Genomic DNA, 19,946 nt, shown 5'->3' on the forward strand with positions numbered 1-19,946 from the left:
CATGAAACAAACAGCACTAACAACTACATGGTGAGAGAGATTCTCCATTTATTAGCAAAAACCATTGAACAATGCGTCAGTATGATTACTCACAAAATATAAAATAAGTCTAACCAATGTTTTAAAACACACTGAAAGAAAACATTAAAGTAAAACTGCAGTAGGCTGAATCCGTGTTTCTGCTGGGCAGACGCTGGGAAGGGCGAGTGGATTTAGAAGGGGGTGCCTCTGTTGAGTCCTCGACCCCGACTTCCACGAGGAAAACCACCGCCTGCAAGACAAAAAAAAAAGAATTGAGATACAGACCCAGACAAACCAAATCTAATTACACTGAAGATCTTTGTAGACATCCAAAGTTATTAAAACATCTGTTTTCATAGAACAAACTATAGCAAATTATGCAAATTAAGCACAAAACTGACAAATGAAAAGCTTCTGTATGCATTTCACGTAACCTTTGCTTCATAAAAAATAAAAAATAAAAGAGAGAGAAAAGTTTTAAAAACCAGTCTGTGTTGCTTTTTGTGAGAAATGTGACTGATGATATACTGAGAGGTCATGAATGAGTAAGAGGATGGATGTAAAAGCATGGGCTCTTGACCTCTCCTGATGATCTGGTTCCTGCGCGGCAGCTGGTGCTGAGGAAGGAGCCGGCTCGCAGGTTTGGCCTGACCACTACTGGTGCTGGGATCTAAGAGAGGAAGAGAAATGTGGTGATAAACACCGTCAAATACTTACGGGTAGAAAGAAAAAGAATGGAAAAGAAGTTGGTGATTCACCGAGTTGGAAAAATGATCACCCCCCATACTCTTACAGTATACTATAAACCTTCAAAAACTCATACAAACACTGATGTAGGGTATTCGGCACAGAAATACTGTCATACGTCCAACTCAAGTTTAGAAATTTTGGCCATGTTTATAATAATAGAAAGTGACGTGACATTCACCCAAGTATGGTGACCCACACTTTTTTCAGAATTTGTGCTCTGTATTTAACCCATCCGAAGTTCACACACACACACACACACACACAGAGCAGTGAACACACACCCGGAGCAGTGGGCAGCCATTTATGCTGCGGCGCCCTGGGAGCAGTTGGGGGGTTCAGTGCCTTGCTCAAGGGCACCCAGGTCATGGTATTGAAGGTGGAGAGAGAACTGTACATGCAATTCCTGCCATCCCGGGACTCGAACTCACAACCTTTCGATTGGGAGTCCGACTCTCTAACCATTTGCCCATGACTTCCCCGGATTATTAACTAAAGAGTTAATAATCCAACTCTTTAACAGTGTAAATAAGGCAGAATGTTTAAATTAAACCTCCCCTTAATAACACACAACAACTTTATAACCCAACAAAATAAGAACATTTATTTAAATTTAGACTCAATAAGATCAGATTTAATTTGACATTATAATAGAGAAATTAAAAGATCCAGAAGTAGTGAAAAAAGTGAAAAGGTGTGTACCTGTGGAGCTGGACGTGGGCTCTTGACTAGTGGAGGGCATGCTTGCATCATCGGTCGGCTGTGCAGATTCCAGCTCCGACTGGCCCTCGAGACATGCCTCACTACTCGCCCTACACACAGATAACACTATTACTACAGCTCCCCTGAAAAAACTGAGCCACTCCGAAGTGAAGCATGAAACTCACCCTTCACTCTCAGCCTCCCCCACAAAAACGTCATCTCCATCGTCCCCTGGGACAGCTTCTCCTGGTGCGCTCAGACTGCCGGTGGACGTGCTGACCATGGGGACCGACTGAGAGGCCGTCTCCGACACATCAGAGGGGTGGCTCTCTGTGAATACGGTCACTGTCAAGACGAATGAAAGGAAGAGAGCAGTTAGGTTTGACTGAAACATATCAGCCAAACAAATCTGACAGGACTTCCACCAGCTGCTCACCTGGAGCAGCCACTTGTAGAGGGGTGGTGGGGACACTCCTGCCTCCAGACTCTTCTTCATGAGCAGGCAGGAAGAGAGGACTTTCATACATGCCCAACCCTGAAGAAAGAAAGAAGGAATGCCAGGGATTACTCAATGTTCACAGTAATTATAATATTTACTAGAATTAGTGTTGTGTTTGTACTCGCCTCCATGTGTGGCCAGATGGCTCAGGTCAGAATGAGAGGAGCTGGCCTGGGGCATCATATCCTCAGGAGGGCCGAAACGGAAGCGAGGAACTCCGGCTACCTGAGGGGAACTGAGATGGGGGGATGCATCATTAATCAAGATGTTTAATGATGTATCCTCCATGGTATAAATGAGTTAAAAGCTGCTGTGACTCACTGAATGGCCTCTGCAAAGCCATCTGTACGGTGTGGCACCACAAGGGTGGGAGTGCTAGGAACCATTCTGTCATCATCGTCAAAGAAATGTTGCTGAAAGAACCAAAACACTCGGTCAGAAATTATGAAGCACTCAAGACACAGGATGTTTATATTGGTTAGATCGCACACCATGCTTCCGATTCCAGGCGTGAGCTGGGGTGCACGACCCATCGAGGGCCGTCTGCTCTGTCCAGACTGTCTCTGTCCAAAAGAATAATAGAGTCATCAAAATTCTGTGATATAAAAAGTATTTAATTGATGCTGTGTTCAGGCAAACAAATAAGAATTATTATGATTGAGCTGCTTTCAAAGTATGGGAGATGAGCTATATACCTGCATGATGGGGGGTCCGAGCTCAGGGACGGGGTGGATGTTGAGGCGAGGGGGTGGGGTGTGATGTGGTCTCCGGGGGGGTTGGGGAAGCCGTAGGCCCAGGCAGGATGTGGTGGTGGTGGTGGGGACTGGCTCAGCAGGGAACGACTCCAGGGTGCTAACACTAGCTTCACCTGGGAACACACATAAGAGTTACTCGGATTCAATATTCATAGATTTGTCACTTACTCCTAAAGGCACCATATTGCACACTTCCATAGTCTAGACTTCATTGTACATTTACCATGACGGTCTGGGTGGATAGAATATGCATTTATTTTATATAAGGAATTTATAGTTTTATTCAGTAAGGACAAAAAAGTGACAGTAAAGATATTTGTAAATGTTACTGAGAATGAAGATTTCAATTTTTTTTCTTTCTTTTTTTAAATATCTGAACCATTTATTCATCAAAGAATCACAGTATAAGTTTCCACACAAATTAATTTTTTTTTTTAAATCACAATAATAATAATAAAAAATTTAGCAACAAATCAGTATATTTGAATGATTTATTCATGTGACACTGAAGACAGGAATAATATATTAAAATAAAAATACTTTTTTAACTGTATTTTTGAGCCAATAAATGCAGCATATCCTGAGCATAAGATAATTCTTTCAAAAACATGTTTTTTTTTAAAAAGTCACAGCGGGCCAGACTTTCACATAGCAGTGTATCAAAGCATCAGCATGAAATAGGAATGTACAGTAGTGTGTGTTTTTTTTTACCACTGCTCTGAGAGTCCGCTTGCTTCTGGATTGAATCGGATGCCTCTTGACTCTCTTCGTTGTCAATGCCTGGATCAGCTGCTCCATCACCCTGCCAACACAACAAAATCACGTCACAACAACCAGCCAAAAGTAGTCACAATCATTTCACAGAAACTTACTATAAAAATATATATACCGTATTTTTCGGACTATAAGTCGCACCTGAGTATAAGTCGCATCAGTCCAAAAATACGTCATGATGAGGAAAAAAACATAAGTCACACTGGACTATAAATCGAATTTATTTAGAACCAAGAGAAAACATTACCGTCTACAGCCGCTAGAGGGCGCTCTATGTCTTCAGTGTAGACTACAGGAGCACTGAGCAGCATACAGCGCCCTCTCGAGGCTGGAGACGGTAATGTTTTCTCTTGGTTCATGTCAAATTAATTTTGATAAATAAGTCGCAACTGACTATAAGTCTCAGGACCAGCAAAGCTATGAAAAAAAGTGCGACTTATAGTCCAGAAAGTACAGTATATACAAAAACCCTAAAAGGTTAAGATGCGATCACACTAACTGTTTGCAGAGACCGAGTGGCACAATGGAACAGCTTGTTTTCTAGCAGCCAACTGGCTTTCATTACAACAGAAGCTTTGTTCATCGCAGGGTTAGAAAAGTCGGGGTCACCTCTGCCTCATCCCCCTCGTAGGCATCATTGGCATCCGCACTCCCACTGCCTTCATTACTCTCGTCTGCTGCTTCTGCCATCCCTCCATCACCATCTTCATCTTCATCTTCTGCATCATCATCGTCTTCATACTGCAGAATAAAGGGAGGTTAATAAGCGCTGCTAATGACACAGTTTCTGCTTCTCTGAGAAACACACGCACGGACCTCTCCAGGCTCCCCCTGCTCCTCCTCTTCCTCCTCAGTGCCGCTATCTGTCTCTATGATGATGACGTCATGCTTGTACTCCTCGATGGAGTCCTGTCCGCTGATCTGAGACTCGGAGGGTTGGGACTCACTCACCTGATCCATCGGGACAGACTGAGATAAAGATTCTTCGTCTCCCTCACCTAACACGGGAAATGCTTCCTGTGAGAGATGAACAGACACGGTCAGTGCGCTAGCTGTTCATTGTTGGGATGAGTGGTTGTGGTTAAACGGTTACCTCACTGGCATCAGGAGGCTGCTGGCTCTCTCCTGGAGCTTCACCCATAGCATCATTACTCTCCTCAGTGCCTGAAGCATCCTAGAAAAAGAGCAATGCAGGATGATGTAGAATCGAAAGTGTGTATTTTTAATTGCTAAGGTTATAACCACTGTGAGTGTTTTCAGCAACACAAGTGCTGCATCTACAACAAAGAAATTATATTTTACATGCATTGAGAGCTTGTAAAGACTATAAAATAAAGACTATGTAAATAGAAAGATGTGGTGTCTGTTTGTATCAGAATGCCTTCACTGGCTTCAAGCAAAAGCATATATGCAGTGCGATCAGTGTACATTATAATCTCTTTCACAAAATAAGTTGCCAGTATAAATCAAACTAATTTCTCAACTAATAACACGATCCACTCCCACAAGATGACAGTTGCTCATGTACGTACACTGCTCACCTCCAGGCCTATTCTTCTTATGATACGGAGCTTCTTCGTGATGGGTTGGTGGGTGGAGTCTTCCTGTGTGGTGTCAGTCACCTCGGTGGAGCTCTCCTGCTCTTCCTCTCGCGCTCGCTTGGGCACAGATGAGCCTGCAGTTGCTGACACTGGCAGAAGAATGACATGTTAGTCAGAAACCTCATATCAAAATTAGGGGAAAAAACAGTCCATATTTATCGAACCTCTACCATTTTTCTCCCAAATTTCCCTTTATTTATAGGTCTACTTAGATTTATTGGTTAGTTAAAATAATCGCTGACCTAGGGCAAAAAGCAACTTGTTTAAAAAAAATTGTTCTATGGAATAAGACACATCAATTAAAGATGGCGATTTAATACTGATTACAGAACAGGCTTTACTGAAAAGATGCACATGACAAGTTTACTAGGGCTGCAGGATTAATTGAATGCGATATTCAAATGTTTACGACCTTTTCACTGTTCTTTGTACCTGAACCAAAGACAGCAGTGGAAGTGGATGGCCTCTCCATCTGTGAGCTATGTACTGCCTCCATAACGGTCGTTGCTGGCTCCGGACTGGTCTGCTGCTGAGTGGGCTGGACGAAGGCAGTGGCTTGGGTCTGCTGTAGGCCGAGGATTGGCTGTGTAGTCTGAATGTTAGGGCTGGTGGAACGCACTGAGCCGCTGGTGCTGCCGAAGACAGTCACATGTTCCACTGGACTCTCTGTGGACTGGAGAGCTGATGGAAAAAAACAATGACAATGTACAACTCATTCACTAATACGGATATCCTATCAGATGTCAAAGCCTGAACTCCACCCGTACCTTCCTGCGTTTCCACCTGTGTTGTGGGCATGACTGTGGCTGTGGGCGTGGTCACAGGTCCGGGTGTTATCATTGGGCGGATGCTTGCCCTAGGGGTAGACTTACTCCCTGCAATTGGTGAAGGCTTGCTGGGGGCAGCAGCCACTGGTGTGGGCTTGATGTTGGCAGTGGGCGGCTCGGATGTACTGGCACTGTTAACAGATGGAAAAGAGAGAGACAATATTTAAAACCACTAGAAAAATAAAAGATGCAGAAGTCTTACACATTCACGGAAAACAGATTACTTCCGCATTGCAAAATTAGGTGGATCTGAATCATTACCTTCCTCTGTCAGCAGCAGGTGTGGGTTTGAGAGTGATCTGGCGAGCATCTGATGACCTCTGTGCCTCCTGAACCTGTAAAAGATCAATTACTTTTATCCTTACCAAGGACATTTACATAAATACTTTCATTTAGTAAATAAAGACTAGGATTTCTCTTATAATACACATAAAACCTAATAGTAAAAACCCATCAATGCCAAAAAAAGTCACATAGTTTTCATACATATGTTTCAACATACGTAACACAGTATTTCTACATACATTGGTCAGACAATAGTGCATTTGTGGTGCTGTACCTTGCTCTGGCCAGGCTCCTGAGCTTCATCTTTCTGATCTCCGTGTCTCTCCTGTTGCTCACGGAGTTCCCTCAGCTCTCTCTCCTGCCGGCTCAACCGGCCTTCATACTGGGACTTCAGCGCACTCATCCTCACCTCCAGCTCCTCTCTTTGCTGCTTTAGCTCCTCATTCTCTTTTGCCAGCTGCTCCTTTGCACCTAAAACACATTGGATGTAGGGATTTTAGGATGCAAGACAATTGGATGTAGGATGTAAATAAAGCTACTTGCTAGGGAGAGGGAGGACATTTGCATCCTAAAGAGCATTTTATTAGACAAAAATGTACATATCCCCCTGCATACAAGAGTCAAATCTTTCAGCCCAACAAAAGAAATACTGTAAATATTATAAAGAATACATTTTCAAAACATGTCAAAAATATTTTCCCATTTACATATATGGTTTAAATATTTAATGTTTTTATTATTTTATCATTTTCTTTGAGGTTCACTTGTAATGTTAGTCTGATTTTACATTAAAAAAAAAAATCAGAATTTAGAATTAAACAGGTAATTTTTTATCCTATTTTTGAACCTGTCTGCAGAAAGGTTCAAAGGTTTTTATAGGCGGGGCAGATTTAAGACTTGCAAGTTAATGCCCACTGCTATGATTGGCTAAAAGATTTGTTTATTAAAATAACAGATTGACTGCTGTGAAGTACTCTGAAAATAACTTGGGTCATTTGGATTAAAAACAGTCTGCTACAGACAATACAATAGGGGTAAAAACACATTTACTAACACTTATGTGTTGACAATTACGGTTGAATCCACTCTAGTTAGACTCAGTGCTGCATCATCATTTATTTTCAGTTTTTCTGAAAAGTCTGCATCATACTGCCTGGTTTAAAAAAAATGAACCCATAGCAAAGTAAATCAAACAAACAGTGTTTCACTGACACGATCTGGAGCTCCTTTACACTGGATGCTTGCGGCGCAATGTGAATTTAGACAACAGAACCCGTTTATAATCTGCAAATCTGTTTTAACACTGGATGCAGAACGGATTGACAACAAATCCCAGACAGTAAACTAATGTCCTGATCAAATTCTGACATATAGCCATTCGCGCAGCTTCTGACCTGAAAGAGAAATTGATTCGCTACATGACGCAGCAGCAGGGATCTTGATATGTTAGGATCACAAAGAAGGCAATTTAAAGACTGTTTTTCACAACTTACACTACACAGCGTCTTAAAATCTTGTAATGTCATCTGTATGGTTTTGTTGATGGAGTAACCCTGTGTTTGCATCTCTCTAGTATTTCCCCTCCACCTACTACTAAAGAGGCAGTGATGTAGAAGCAGGCATAAATCTTCTCCTGCGGAGGCGGGGCTTAGCCACACTATTACATCATAAAGTGGCACAATCCAAAACAAGTTGTTTTTTGAGCTTGGTTTCAATAAAAGCTGTTTTTAAACTAATGAGAAAATTGTTAGTTTTTCAACTTGAATGTTGATGTTTTTTTATAGTTCATTGACCTGTTAAAAAGATGTCAAAAGATCAAGGGAAATTTGATTTCTCAGATCATGACCCCTTTAAATCATTAACTTGTAAAAAAAATGGTCATGATTATCTGGTTGGACTAAACTGCTTTGGACCATAGGAATATCAGCGAGATTAAAGCGTGTTCTGGTTTACTAACTGTTGAGCTGGTTGATCTTCTGCTTGGCACCCATGAAGGCTTTCTTGGTCTTCTCCTCTTTCTCAGCGATCTGCTGTCGGAGCTGCTCCTCCAGGTTACTCTTCTCCTGAAGCTCTGCTCTCAGACGACTGAGCTCCGGCTGCACCTGCGCCAGCTGCTCCTGCAGGCTCTTCACCTCAGCTTCACGCTCTTGCACCGTCTGTACGCACAAACATCACCACATGTTTTGAATGCACTACTGACAGTCTCACTGAGTTTGTTCACTTCATCACTTTTATGAAGTCAACAAACGCTTCATAAGCAACAATGAAAGAGGACCCGAAAAAAGAAAAAGAAAAGCTCTTTAAACTTTAAACTTCACGGTCTCAAAAGTTAATGAACACATAACACTCCATTACTCTTTCACTTCCTGGATTAAACACTTTTATTACAGTTATATAACGTGAGCCAAACCAGAGAAGCCCACAATGGCGATGTTTGGACATCCCAGTGCTCTGAAGGGTTATACAAACTGTGGATCTGTAAAAGCATTACTTTTGAGCCACTTAATTAACTGTTGTGATTCATTTAAAAAGTTTTGTTTAAAAAGAATTCAGTCACCCAAAAATTAAATACACAATTTAGCCTTTAATTCACATATAAACAATGATCAACATACACAGACAGGCTACATCAAATATGTTACAAAGAAGCTTAAACCAATGAGGTTTGTTCTTGTGTGTCTTGCTGTTCAAGTCTATTCAAGCTTCCGCAAGAACAACTGAGGTTTGTTCACGGTTGATCTTATGGGTTTACAATGCATTTCAGACCTAATGAGGTCAACACATTCAGTAAAAGGCTAATGTTCTACTAACATTCTACTAACTTGTGTTCATGTACTTGTTCAGCATGAATATATGGCTATTCCTGCTTGATCCAATAGAGGGCTTCACAATTTTAGCCTCTCTAGATACCAATGCAAGAAAGAATCATCTCGCATAATAGTTTATCCCACCTATGGGTAGACTGGTTTGTCAGAGCAGCACAGTAAGTCTTAAATGAGTACCTTCTGTATGCTGTCCAGCTGAGTTTCCAGTTCGGAGGTTCTGTTCTGTGTCTGACTCAGTGAGCTCTTCAGGTTTTGAATCTCCTGCACTGAGGCCTGACGGTCTTCATGCTCCTGTGCTGGCTTAGACGCAGCCTCTGCCACCATCTATCAGAGAGATGTGGCAGACTCCGATGAATCCAGGACATTTTCATTGCTTCAATTAGTAAACATGAAAAAAGAACAACCATCATAAATTGTGATGTACCTTATCATGCTGTTCTTTGAGCTCTTCATACTGGGTTTTGTACCGACGGCCGATCTTCTTGACCTGCGTGATGGTTTTGAGTTTCTCCTGGATATCCACGTTCTTTGCCTCCAGCTCCTTCTTCAGACTGTCTCTTTCAGTGGTGACCTTCCCAAGGCTATCCTGCAGGTTCTGCACCTGGCTCTGAGCTGTTGTGATTGAAGCTTGGCTCCTGTTTGGACGGCAGGGAATGAAGATTGTGGTGTTAAAACCTCTTGCACAAAACTAACAACAACAAAAATTCTTACATTTTCAAATGTCACATGATTTAAACAAGCACTCTGACCTGGCCACCTCATTCTTGAGTTTCCCCGTCTCCTCTATGAGCTGCTGGATGCGTTTGAGATGGGTCTCCCTCTCAGAATTAAGCCTTTTACTTTCCTCCTGATCACTGTCCTTCTGCTGACTAAGCAGTTGCTGCACAACCAATTGAATTACAGAGTTAGATACTGAAAACGACACTACCAGTCAGTTTGACTGAATTAAACGGACCAAACATACTGGTGTTGTTTAATATAAGATTCTACAGGTTACATTCAAGGTAGAGAAATCCATGCGTGAACAGTGAGACCTGTGTTCGAGTCTTCAAGCGCTTGACGTCCTCCTCCAGGAGTCTCTTCTCAGCCTGTAGCATGCCACTCTTCTCACTCAGCTCAGCATTGGAGTCCTGCAGGGGCTTGATGTCTGCCTCCAGTTTACGGATCTACATCATCATATGACAATCAATGTTATACATATGTGACCCTGCACCACAAAACCAGTCTTATGGGTATATTTATATATATATATGGGTATATGATAGTTAAGCAAATAAACAATATATTATACACAAATATGAACAGATATATCTGCAAACACATAAATGGACTTCTACATTAAAGCTTACTTATAGCGGAGTAATGTTTCATGATTAATTGACTTGTTTTAGAACAAATATAAGACACTCAACCTTTTTGACTTAAAGCCCTCCTGTTGTCCAACACAATATTTGAAAGACTACATCTCATGTATTATATATAAATATTTTCAACGTTTTTACTGTAATGACAACTAGGCTTTTCAGACAATCTAGGAGTACTGATATATTAATCATTTTCTGATTCCATAATTAAGTACTAAATGTTCTTCAATAAAGCCCATTGTTATTGAGAAGGCAAAATAAATATGGTTCCTGTTTATATATTGTTTCTTTGTGTTTTTAAATAAAACTTAATTTAAAGATTAATTTAAATACTTTTAAGACTCCTGTGGTCTCCTTGGATGATTGCTGAGGGCCTCTAGTGGGCCCCGGTGCCCTGGTTGAGTCATGTTGCAAAGCCTCTAATTACCTATAAACAATTACCTTGTTTCTTAAAACGACATTATATCTAAATTGTAAAGAAGGTGCCTGTAGGAGAGATTGATTCTTGGCCTCTGAAGATCTCTTAAACTAATCAATAAGACAGGAAATGGTCCTAAGAAGTGATGCACACAATGTGCTCTTAAAGTCTTGCCTTTGCTTGAGTCTGTTGTAGTTCATGCTCCAGTCTGTTCTTCTCATTCTTCAGCATCTTGTTGGTCTCAGTCAGAGCACTCATACTCTCCATCCGCTTCATTATGTCTTCCTGCTGTGTCAAGGTCTTTGTTGCTACCTGCAGATAGAGATGTTAACTGACTGAAAGATATGCAATTTTTCAGATCAATCAGATCAAGTTAGGTGACTTGACAAAAACCTACAAATAAATAAATATAAAAACAAAAAAAACTGATAAATAAATATATTTTTATATATAAAGACTGTTTGAAAAAAGGTTTCTGGCGGAGCTCTCAGTTAGTCCAACCAATAGCAAATGTACAGAAAGTTTGGGAAAACTGTTTGAAACAACTTTTAGGACCTGTAGCTTTTCCCTCTCCACATTCAGGCTATCCTGCAGTTCCTTTAGCTCTCCCTCCAGGTACTCCATGCGCTGTTTATATCGCAGGGTCTCCACTTCCGCCACTTCTCGCCGGGTCTCAGCTATCTCCTTCTCCCGCCGTACAAACCTGTTGGGAAAGAAAGGCCACATGAGTATTACCCCAATCTTCTTTAGTATTATAAGGCATTTTAATTGAGAGGTTTGCGCTTGATGAAGGGTTTTACCTGAGAATGTCCAGGATCTGTTCATGAGATTTGCCCTCCTCGTTCAGAGAGATGTTCAGACTGCTCTCTCCAGCGGTCTGCTGCTGGGTGGAGGCCATTATCTTGCTGCTCAGCTCTTCCATCTGATCATGAAGCATGGTGTTCTGCTTCTGCAGCTCCTCGGCTCTCTTCTGTTCTTTAGAAAGTTCCTCCTGAAAAGAAACAATATAGAAGTTGTCAACCAAGCATGAGCTCTACAAAGGCTGTTATGCTAAAGGGATTGTCCACACAAAACTGAAAAACAGTGTCATCATTTACTGAATTTGTTCTGAACTTGGAATGGAAGACAAAACAAGATATTTTGAAAAAATGTCGAGAACTAAACCGCCTCGGTTCTAATTTACTTCCATGGTCTGGACAAAAAAATTTAAGAAAAAAACTGACTGGTTAAAACCATTCCTCAAATATATATTTTTTGTTCAGAAATGCACACAGGTATTTCATTTATGATGATCTCCAAGGCTCTCTAACATCTTTATGCATAAGCCAGTTCCTTTTACTAAATTCTTCTACCTTTGCCAACCAGTTGATTTTACCTTCAGTCTCTTTTCTTTTTGTTCCCAGTCCACACGGCCCTGACGCAGCTCAGATGCAGCTTTCTGAGCCTTGTCCTCAAGCTGCTTCAAGGTCTGCACTGACTGCTGTCCCTGTTTCTTGGCGGCCTGTAGGGCTTCCACATCTGCAGCATGCAGCATGAGCTCTCGCTCATATTTATTCTGAGCCTCTGCAGCCAGTTTAGCCTGGAGCCCAAAATAAGACACGTGTGATTAAACATCGAAGAGAATCAGTGGGTAATAAGCTGTTTTTATCCAGCAGTGTCACACTCACCTGTAGTTTGCTGTCCTGAGTGGCTCTCTGTTCCTGGGCCACTGCTTCCACAGCTCTCTGGAGGGCATCCTGCAGCTCTGTCTGCATGTCTGTCATGCTCCTTTTCAGTTCCTTCACCTAAACAAATGGTTTCAATCCTCAGAACTTTCCTATTCAGATACACTCCAAAAACAATGGACGTGCCATCCGTGTACGTTCCATACCCGTTCTTCAATGCTCTCCACAGCTTTCCTCTTCTCCTCCTGGAGCTCTAGCTTTTCCTTTTCTGCTTCCACCAGCCGGGCTTCCAGCTGCTGGTTCAACTCTCGCGCGGTCTTCAGCTGGCTGTCAGTGGAGGTCCGTGCTTGCTCACCCAACTATAAGTGAAACATTGGGCAAATTTGTTTGTACTGTGGCCACTTAGGACTTGCAGTAAAAACAATTGGACAGGATGAAGTAGATTAATACCTGCTTCTCTTTGTTTACAGATTCCTCTAAGCTGAGCACCAAGGATCTGTACTGCTCTAGGTTGGTGTTGACATTCTTCAAACGCTCCTTCAGGTCAGAGTTCTGTTCTTCGGCCTGCTGTAGACATGCACGGAGTTCATCCACCTCTTGTTGAGGAACACCAGGAGCTGAAGTTGCACATAACATGACCTTGAGTTCCACAGCACTGGAAAATATGACACCCACAATTTCATTTTCCAACTTCTATGTTTACCTCTGGGTAACGTCCTCACAGGCTGCTTAGGAGCTGTGCTCTGGTTCTCGGTGTTGTTCAGTTGCTGCCTCATGGAGGTGACCTGCTGTTCAGCAGTTCTTAGCAGCTCTTTAGTCTTCTGATGTAGTGCTGTCTGTGTCTCCAACTGCTTCTTAGCCTCCAGAAGCTGAGTCTAGTCAACAGAAATGAAGGAAATTAGTCTTTCAGGTGTAGACCGTTTCACCAAGCAGTTGACATTTGAAAGTCACCCCTAATATTAAAGCTTACATCTTGGTGGCGTTCCAGTGCGTGTCTCTGTTCCACCTCCTGTTCCAGCTTCTTCTTAAGCTGGACGATATCTTTCTCCAGACGCTGAATCTGGTTATTGTAGCGCTGCTTGGTATCCGTCTCAGAGCGTTCCATGGTAAGCTGTGACACAATGAGGAAGTTAATAGGAAATAAAAGCAAAGAGTGATTTATAAAAAGTTGGTAGCGATAGGTAGACAAACTGTACCTGAATGGATTTGAGATTGGTAAGCAGGAGGTTCTGGCCCCGCTGCTCGGTCAGGATGGACTCTTTCTCCTGGGCCAGTCTGTTCTCCACCTGCTTCAGAATGTCTTTTTCCTTCCGGATGTTCTCAACGCGCAACTGGCAGAAAGAGAAAAAAAAACTCATCTGAATACTAGCCATCTAGTTTGCTGAAAGTTTATTCAATGCATTGAACTTTGGCTCACCTCAGCCATGACTAGTTTCTCATTGGCCTCCCTTAGATCTTGAGTCATTGTGTGAATGATTTGTTCATGTCTCTGATGAGTGGCAGTCATCTTTTGATTCCTCTCACGTAGGGCTTCAATCTCTCGTCTAAAGCCATTCACATTGTCCTGAAGCATCTCATACCTGCCAGGGGCCAATTCAGTACTATTTAATCCTTTACAAATGTAAGTCGGTATTTGAAATGAAATAACTATTCAAAAATGTTCAATTTTGTCAATCTGATTTGTATTTTGAAATACAGCACTATGAAATACCTCCATTGTGTTTTCTGGTTTTATATAGGTCATAATATATGGTTACAAAGCTATGTATTTATAAAGTTTTTGCACCAAAAAAGGTCCAATACCTCTAAAAATGACAATTTCCCATCCTCATTGTCACTCTTTGTGAAAAACAGTCAAATTCAAGGGACGCTACGCCTTACAGAAATGGAAGTAAACACCTACTGCCCACTGTGTGTTTTGATGCTTAAGATGGGACGTGCTGTGATAGAGCGCATATGTTTGAGCCCAACGGGACAAACATGAGTTATATAGAACACACCTCCTTGATTACTTTCGGTGATAACGTATGTTAAAGGGCATGTCGAAGAGAATCATCACAAGTCTCTGGATTTCAAACAGGCATTTCAGAGGGGTGGAAAAAGAATAATTCATTCATGATCTAGGGAGTTAGTTTTGTGTTCTGAAACATGCCATGTCTGTTTTTATCCGAAGCCATTTTTTATAAATCAAGAACAATTTGATTCACCTATTTAATATTTTGGTGTTGACAATGAAAAATGGATAAAATAAAAATACTAAAAAGCAATCGCGCATTCAAAAGCAGTTTCAATACCAGGCATAATAGTGGCTCCCTGATGCCCGCAATTTATATACGGTTTAATTGGCCAATGATGTAACTGCAAGAGAAAATACTGAAACATATTTTCCTCCCATCACGTATTTACTCCCTTTCCAGGTTCAGTATTACACATCATTTTGTTTCAGAACACAGTATTTGAGATGCAGCGGATGGGGATTGCGATGCCAGCTCAACATCGTGATGTCTATCAGCCATCAGCATCGTCTATCTGCCCAACCTATACATAGCTATGGCTTTAGCTTGTTTTGCTCAGATTAGAGTGAGGTAAAAACATTCAAATCCAACTTAAATGTATAATGCCATCAAAGGGAGTTCTTTCAGGAAAGTTGTGCTTACCGTTTGAAGGCAAACTCCAGCTGAGAGGAGAGTTTAGCCTTTTGTGAGAGCAGGTCCGACACTTGACCATGAAGCCTCTCAATCTGTTCGTTCAGAAGCTTGTCGTTTTCTGCCTTCTCTTTTTTATATGTTGTAAAGGCATCATTAAGCTATGAGGAGAAAACTTTCAGTTTAATGCTTAATACACAATGTTCAAATGAGATTTGTCTTTGAGTCCTTTTTAGGGAATACTTTACCCAATAATGAAGATTTTAATAATTTATTCAAATTTATGTAATTCCAAACCTCTAGAAGTCAATATGTCGAACCTGTTTAAGTGCTGCTTTGGCCTGAGTAGCCTGGACAGATTCTGCAGCTGCAGCCCTGAGGGGTGTAGATCTGGTAGGCATGGGTCCTGACCTGCTGGCAGCGGTGGCTTGAGATCCAGCGTCTGGACCTGAACACAACCATGGGTTACACGGAAGTGAACACTTTCGGTTAAAAAGTAAAAAAAAAAAAAGAAATTGATTAGAGTTAATTTTCACCCTGCGGTGGAAGCTCGACTCCAGCTGTCTGCAACAGGATACGGTACATGTCTCGTTGCCGGGCGGCTGAATCAGCCAGCTGCTTCTGGTGGTTATGCTGCTCCTTTATCTGCTCCAGCTCCGTCTGAAACTTCTCTAGATTCTGTTCCAACTCGGTTTGCCTGAGAGAACGAGTTTTGTTTTTACTGATTTCCATGGTGTTACTGTAGAATAGCAGGGCAATGTATGTGTTGGAAGATCTTTCCTAAGATGAACACTAATGTAAGGTAGATGGTCAGTACCTGGCAGTCTTCGCCTGGTTCTGGTCCCGCTCCCTCTGCTCCTCCAGATCTCGGATCTGGGCCAGCATGTTCTGGTTCTGCTGCTGAAGCTCTTGGACGCTGCGGAAAGCCAACTGGCGTGATCCCTGGACCTCAGAGCTGCTGCTCACAGCCGAGCTCACATCCTCACGCACCACCTGATTACCACGTGCTTCCTCCACCTCCACCAGCAGCACACGCACCTGAATCATGGAAAGAAATAGATTGCTATTAGAATTATTATTGTTTATAGACTAGGTGTTTATAGGGGTGTGTGATACTGACAACAACAAAAAAATTCAAAAGACACAAAATGTTTTTTTGAACTGCGTTCTACTAGGCTATATCACACAGAGACAGTGTGCACCCTTAAGGCACCACAATTCCAATATTATCATAAACTATACATATTTCACACCCCTAGGTATTACATCTCAATGTTTACTGTAACAGACAGACAGTGTGTGGCTTACCTGTTCAGACATGTCTGCTAACTGTCTCTCTGATCTCTGTTTATCTCGCTCTAGCCCTAAAGATCTCTTATTGGCTTCATCCGTCTCCTTCTGGAGTCGACGGACCTCCTGATATGCAAGAGAAAAGACACTGATTAATGTGATAACGGTCGAATTACCACCGTGTTTTTTCTGTGCAAACCTTCATAGCAAATATGTGCTAACCTTCATAGCCTGCTCCAGTTTGGCACATAGGCTGGTCATGGACTTTTGCATGTTTTCATATTCTTCCCTCTGCCGTTTCAGGATGGGAGCTTTGTTCTCCACCTCCAGAACGATCTCATCCAGAACCTTGTGCACACGCTTGCTCTCCAGCTTCTCAATATGCAGCTGGTCTTGCGCCTCAACGAAGGCATTATACAGCTGGGAGCGAATATAGAAAAGTTACTCAGAAAGATACACACAGTGTCACAAAATTCTGAGTAAGTTTGTGATAAACATCTGTTGTACCTCCATTAGCTTCATGCCGGGCTTAACAATCTTGGCCACTGCAGCTGCAGTTGGGGAGAGGTTTGTCAGCTCCTCTTCTGTGAGAGCCGGAACGCCTGTTGAAGCACACAAATACAGAATGAAGTCTTGCACAATTACATGATTTAACCTAAAATCTGCCCCTAAAAAGTTACATGCTCATTACCTCTCCTTTTAAAGTCTGCAAGTCGCGTGTTGGCATTTTCCAGCTCTTTCTCCAGATGCCTGACCTTCTCGTGTAGATCAGACGCCGCTTTCTCCCTCACACTCTGCAGCTCTGACAGCTTCTTCTCTGTGCCTTTATTGGCTGTTGATGAAAGAAGCAGAATGTCTGCTTAGCACCACATAGCATCCAAACTCGGCACAACATTCAATGTGAAGCAATGAGAGAAAATTAGCGAATAAACCCAAAACAAGAAAATAGATGTTCAGAGACGCATGCTACAATACTGCAGAAAAATGTTTATAGTATGTATACTGTGCACAAATTTTGTTAATGCAATGCCATTCTCTAATGTCTGAGCTACAGAAATGAACAAAATAAATAAATATATGAATTAACTGAAGAATATTTCATTTCCACACCTTCCATCGCCTCCTTCAACAGTTTGTTGAGCTCTTCTACAGCTCTGTTCAGTTCAGCGTTCTTAACTTCAGAGTCTGCTGCTGCGTTCTGTGAACACACAAAAGGATTCACATATGAATTATATGATACAGTAACACTGGACCCTGCACAACAAATATCAACATTAACTGACCTTGTACAAATTACAGAGTTTGAGGTTAGCATTCAGCTCATTGCGATACTTTTCCTCCATGGAGGCCCACTGGTCTTTAGCCTAAAAATAGACGACAAACAATGCAACCATTATTTAATTTCCATTTGACGTGAAATGGTAAACTACATTAGAACAGGAAGGTAATGGTGAACCTCTTTGAGTTTGTTCATGAGCTCCTCAGTACTCTTCTGCATGTTGTCATTGTTTTTCTTGAGCGTGGTCACTTGGTCCTGAAGTCTGGTCACCTGATTATAACATACAGTCCATATGATTGTTGCAGATAAGTGATCTAATAAGAATATAGCTCAACTGATAAATAAGGTCTCAAAAATGCCTCCCACCTCTTCCTTCTTGCTCTCTAAAGAGCACTTGAGCTCCAGGATCTCTTTGCCCTTGTCTCTGGATAATGCGTACAGCTCATCCGTCTTACTCTTCAGCTCTGCATTCAGCCATGTGTTCTGGTTCTGAAGGAGCTCCTTTTCTTGTTCCATTCGCTTCTCACGAAACTGATGAGAAAGAACTACAGTAAACCTTTCAAAAAAATCTACTTCAAGTATGGACTCAATGATCAGATGAATGATTTCATCGTAGAGACAGAATGACAGATAAATGAGAGTCACTGTTCACCTGAATGGAAACCTCAGAAGACTGAAGTTCATCCAGTTTAAGCTGGAGCTCCATCTTGATTGTGTTGGTCTCCACAAGTTTGTCGTTGAGACGTTTAAGATCCTCTGTATAATAACGTTAAGACACATTATAGCTGTTCTGGATGTCAAAAGCATTGGTTTAGGGTTACTTTAGGACTAAGTACCAACTCAATTTCACACGTGCGCAATCAGTGTTTGTTTACTTTTTAAAAACCAAAAAATATTAACAATACTTAATGGCTACATCTCACTGTTTTTAATTTGATTGCTAGCATCTACACTACCACTCAAAGATTAATTAAATTGTTCAAAGGTCATGATAAACTTTCCACTTCAAATAAAGGCTGTCCTTCTGAACTTTCCACAAAACATATTAAGCAGCACCACTGTTTTCAAAACTGAAAAAAATGTTTCTTGATCATTCAACTCCAAAGTCGGTGACAACCTTGATCACGAATGCAAATAACAGAGTCATAACTCGTACCGCTGAGGTTTTCCACTTCTTGAGATCTCTTCTCAAGCGACCGTGAGAGCTCTCGGTTTTCTGCCTCAATTTCATATTTGGCTCTTGGAGGCTTACTCTGAAATGCAAAAACATTGAGATATTTGCATCATCTTTAACTGCTCAAATATGAAGGTCCATATGAAGCATGACAAGGTGAGAGACTCATTGTTACCGCTTGTGTGGTCCCCTGCTCTTCCTCTACATCTTTTAGCTTCTTAAGTTCCTCCACTTTAAGAAAATCAAACACATGATGTTATACAGCAACACTGATTCAACACAATCCAGATATTAAAAACATAATGCTAGTACTTACAGAGGCGGCCGTTCTCCTCCTTGATACTGTGATACTCTTTACTTTGGGACAAGAACTGCTCCTGACTCTCGGCTAGCTTCTTCTCAAGACTGAAGTACTGTTGTTCTGTTCATTAAAAAAAATGCAACACGTTTTTACTGGGACAATTCATACTGACATGATTAAGACTGCTGATTTAGAGAGAAAGAACAGTTAAAAAATTAATTCATTATGATTAAGGTTATAAAGAAAGGCTTTATATGCTCACATAGCATTCTAGTTATTTCATCATCTATTCTAGACAGCTGATCAATAACGCACATAAAGTTCCTATTGGGGGGAAAAAACAGACAAACATGGTCCACACGGTTTTTTTTTTTTTTTTTTTTTTTTGGTGTGCCACTACATCTTAGTATTAACTTATACCAATACTTTTGCAGTAAACACAACTCGGTAGCTCATTTGTGGAGAACAAACAAGCCATTCAAGAATAATGAATCAGACAACCTGTCTTGGATCAGTACAAATGCATGTATGATGCCTAAACATGCTGTCTAGTTAGGCAGCACACTAGTGTTTAAGGCACACAGCTGTTGAATGACTCTGGCCCGCCTGCTACCGTTACTCACCGCAGTCTGCTTTATATCGCTCGTGCTGGGATTTCAGTGAGTCTACTTCCGTTTGCTGCTCTGACAGAACTTTCTCGAGTTTGTTCTGAATCGCTTTCGGCAGTTTGTTTATCTCGGTTCTCTCCAGCGCTTGCTGAAGAAGTGCCGCCATC

The 19,946-nt window shown here is 41.6% G+C and overlaps 1 protein-coding gene across 2 annotated transcripts; it reads right to left on the bottom strand.

The window, feature by feature from the left end:
• Positions 1-31: 31 nt before the first annotated feature.
• On the bottom strand, positions 32-19,945 carry LOC128027364 (nucleoprotein TPR). Of its 2 annotated transcripts, none has more exons than XM_052614931.1 (51): positions 19,795-19,945; positions 19,187-19,291; positions 19,046-19,101; positions 18,853-18,949; positions 18,349-18,452; positions 18,063-18,227; positions 17,874-17,966; positions 17,701-17,781; positions 17,528-17,615; positions 17,109-17,249; positions 16,925-17,019; positions 16,640-16,837; positions 16,436-16,543; positions 15,945-16,165; positions 15,664-15,824; positions 15,448-15,575; positions 15,140-15,288; positions 13,900-14,062; positions 13,679-13,813; positions 13,453-13,593; positions 13,186-13,357; positions 12,933-13,099; positions 12,689-12,841; positions 12,486-12,602; positions 12,194-12,397; positions 11,619-11,809; positions 11,374-11,521; positions 10,993-11,130; positions 10,071-10,202; positions 9,786-9,916; positions 9,461-9,671; positions 9,214-9,360; positions 8,169-8,367; positions 6,486-6,682; positions 6,188-6,261; positions 5,867-6,057; positions 5,532-5,780; positions 5,040-5,188; positions 4,592-4,672; positions 4,315-4,515; positions 4,108-4,239; positions 3,436-3,526; positions 2,665-2,837; positions 2,461-2,532; positions 2,291-2,382; positions 2,095-2,204; positions 1,907-2,005; positions 1,656-1,815; positions 1,471-1,580; positions 602-691; positions 32-271 (listed from the first exon to the last, which is right to left on the bottom strand). In XM_052614931.1, exons 1-51 carry the CDS (start codon positions 19,943-19,945, stop codon positions 213-215), a joined length of 7,020 nt encoding a protein of 2,339 aa, XP_052470891.1. In that variant the 3' UTR covers positions 32-212. The 2 variants fall into 2 exon arrangements, with proteins under 2 accessions (XP_052470891.1, XP_052470885.1); XM_052614925.1 differs by having other exon boundaries at positions 5,031-5,188.
• Position 19,946: the final 1 nt, after the last annotated feature.

This window comes from Carassius gibelio, chromosome A2 (genome assembly GCF_023724105.1).
Source record: "Carassius gibelio isolate Cgi1373 ecotype wild population from Czech Republic chromosome A2, carGib1.2-hapl.c, whole genome shotgun sequence".
Lineage (NCBI taxonomy): Eukaryota > Metazoa > Chordata > Actinopteri > Cypriniformes > Cyprinidae > Carassius > Carassius gibelio.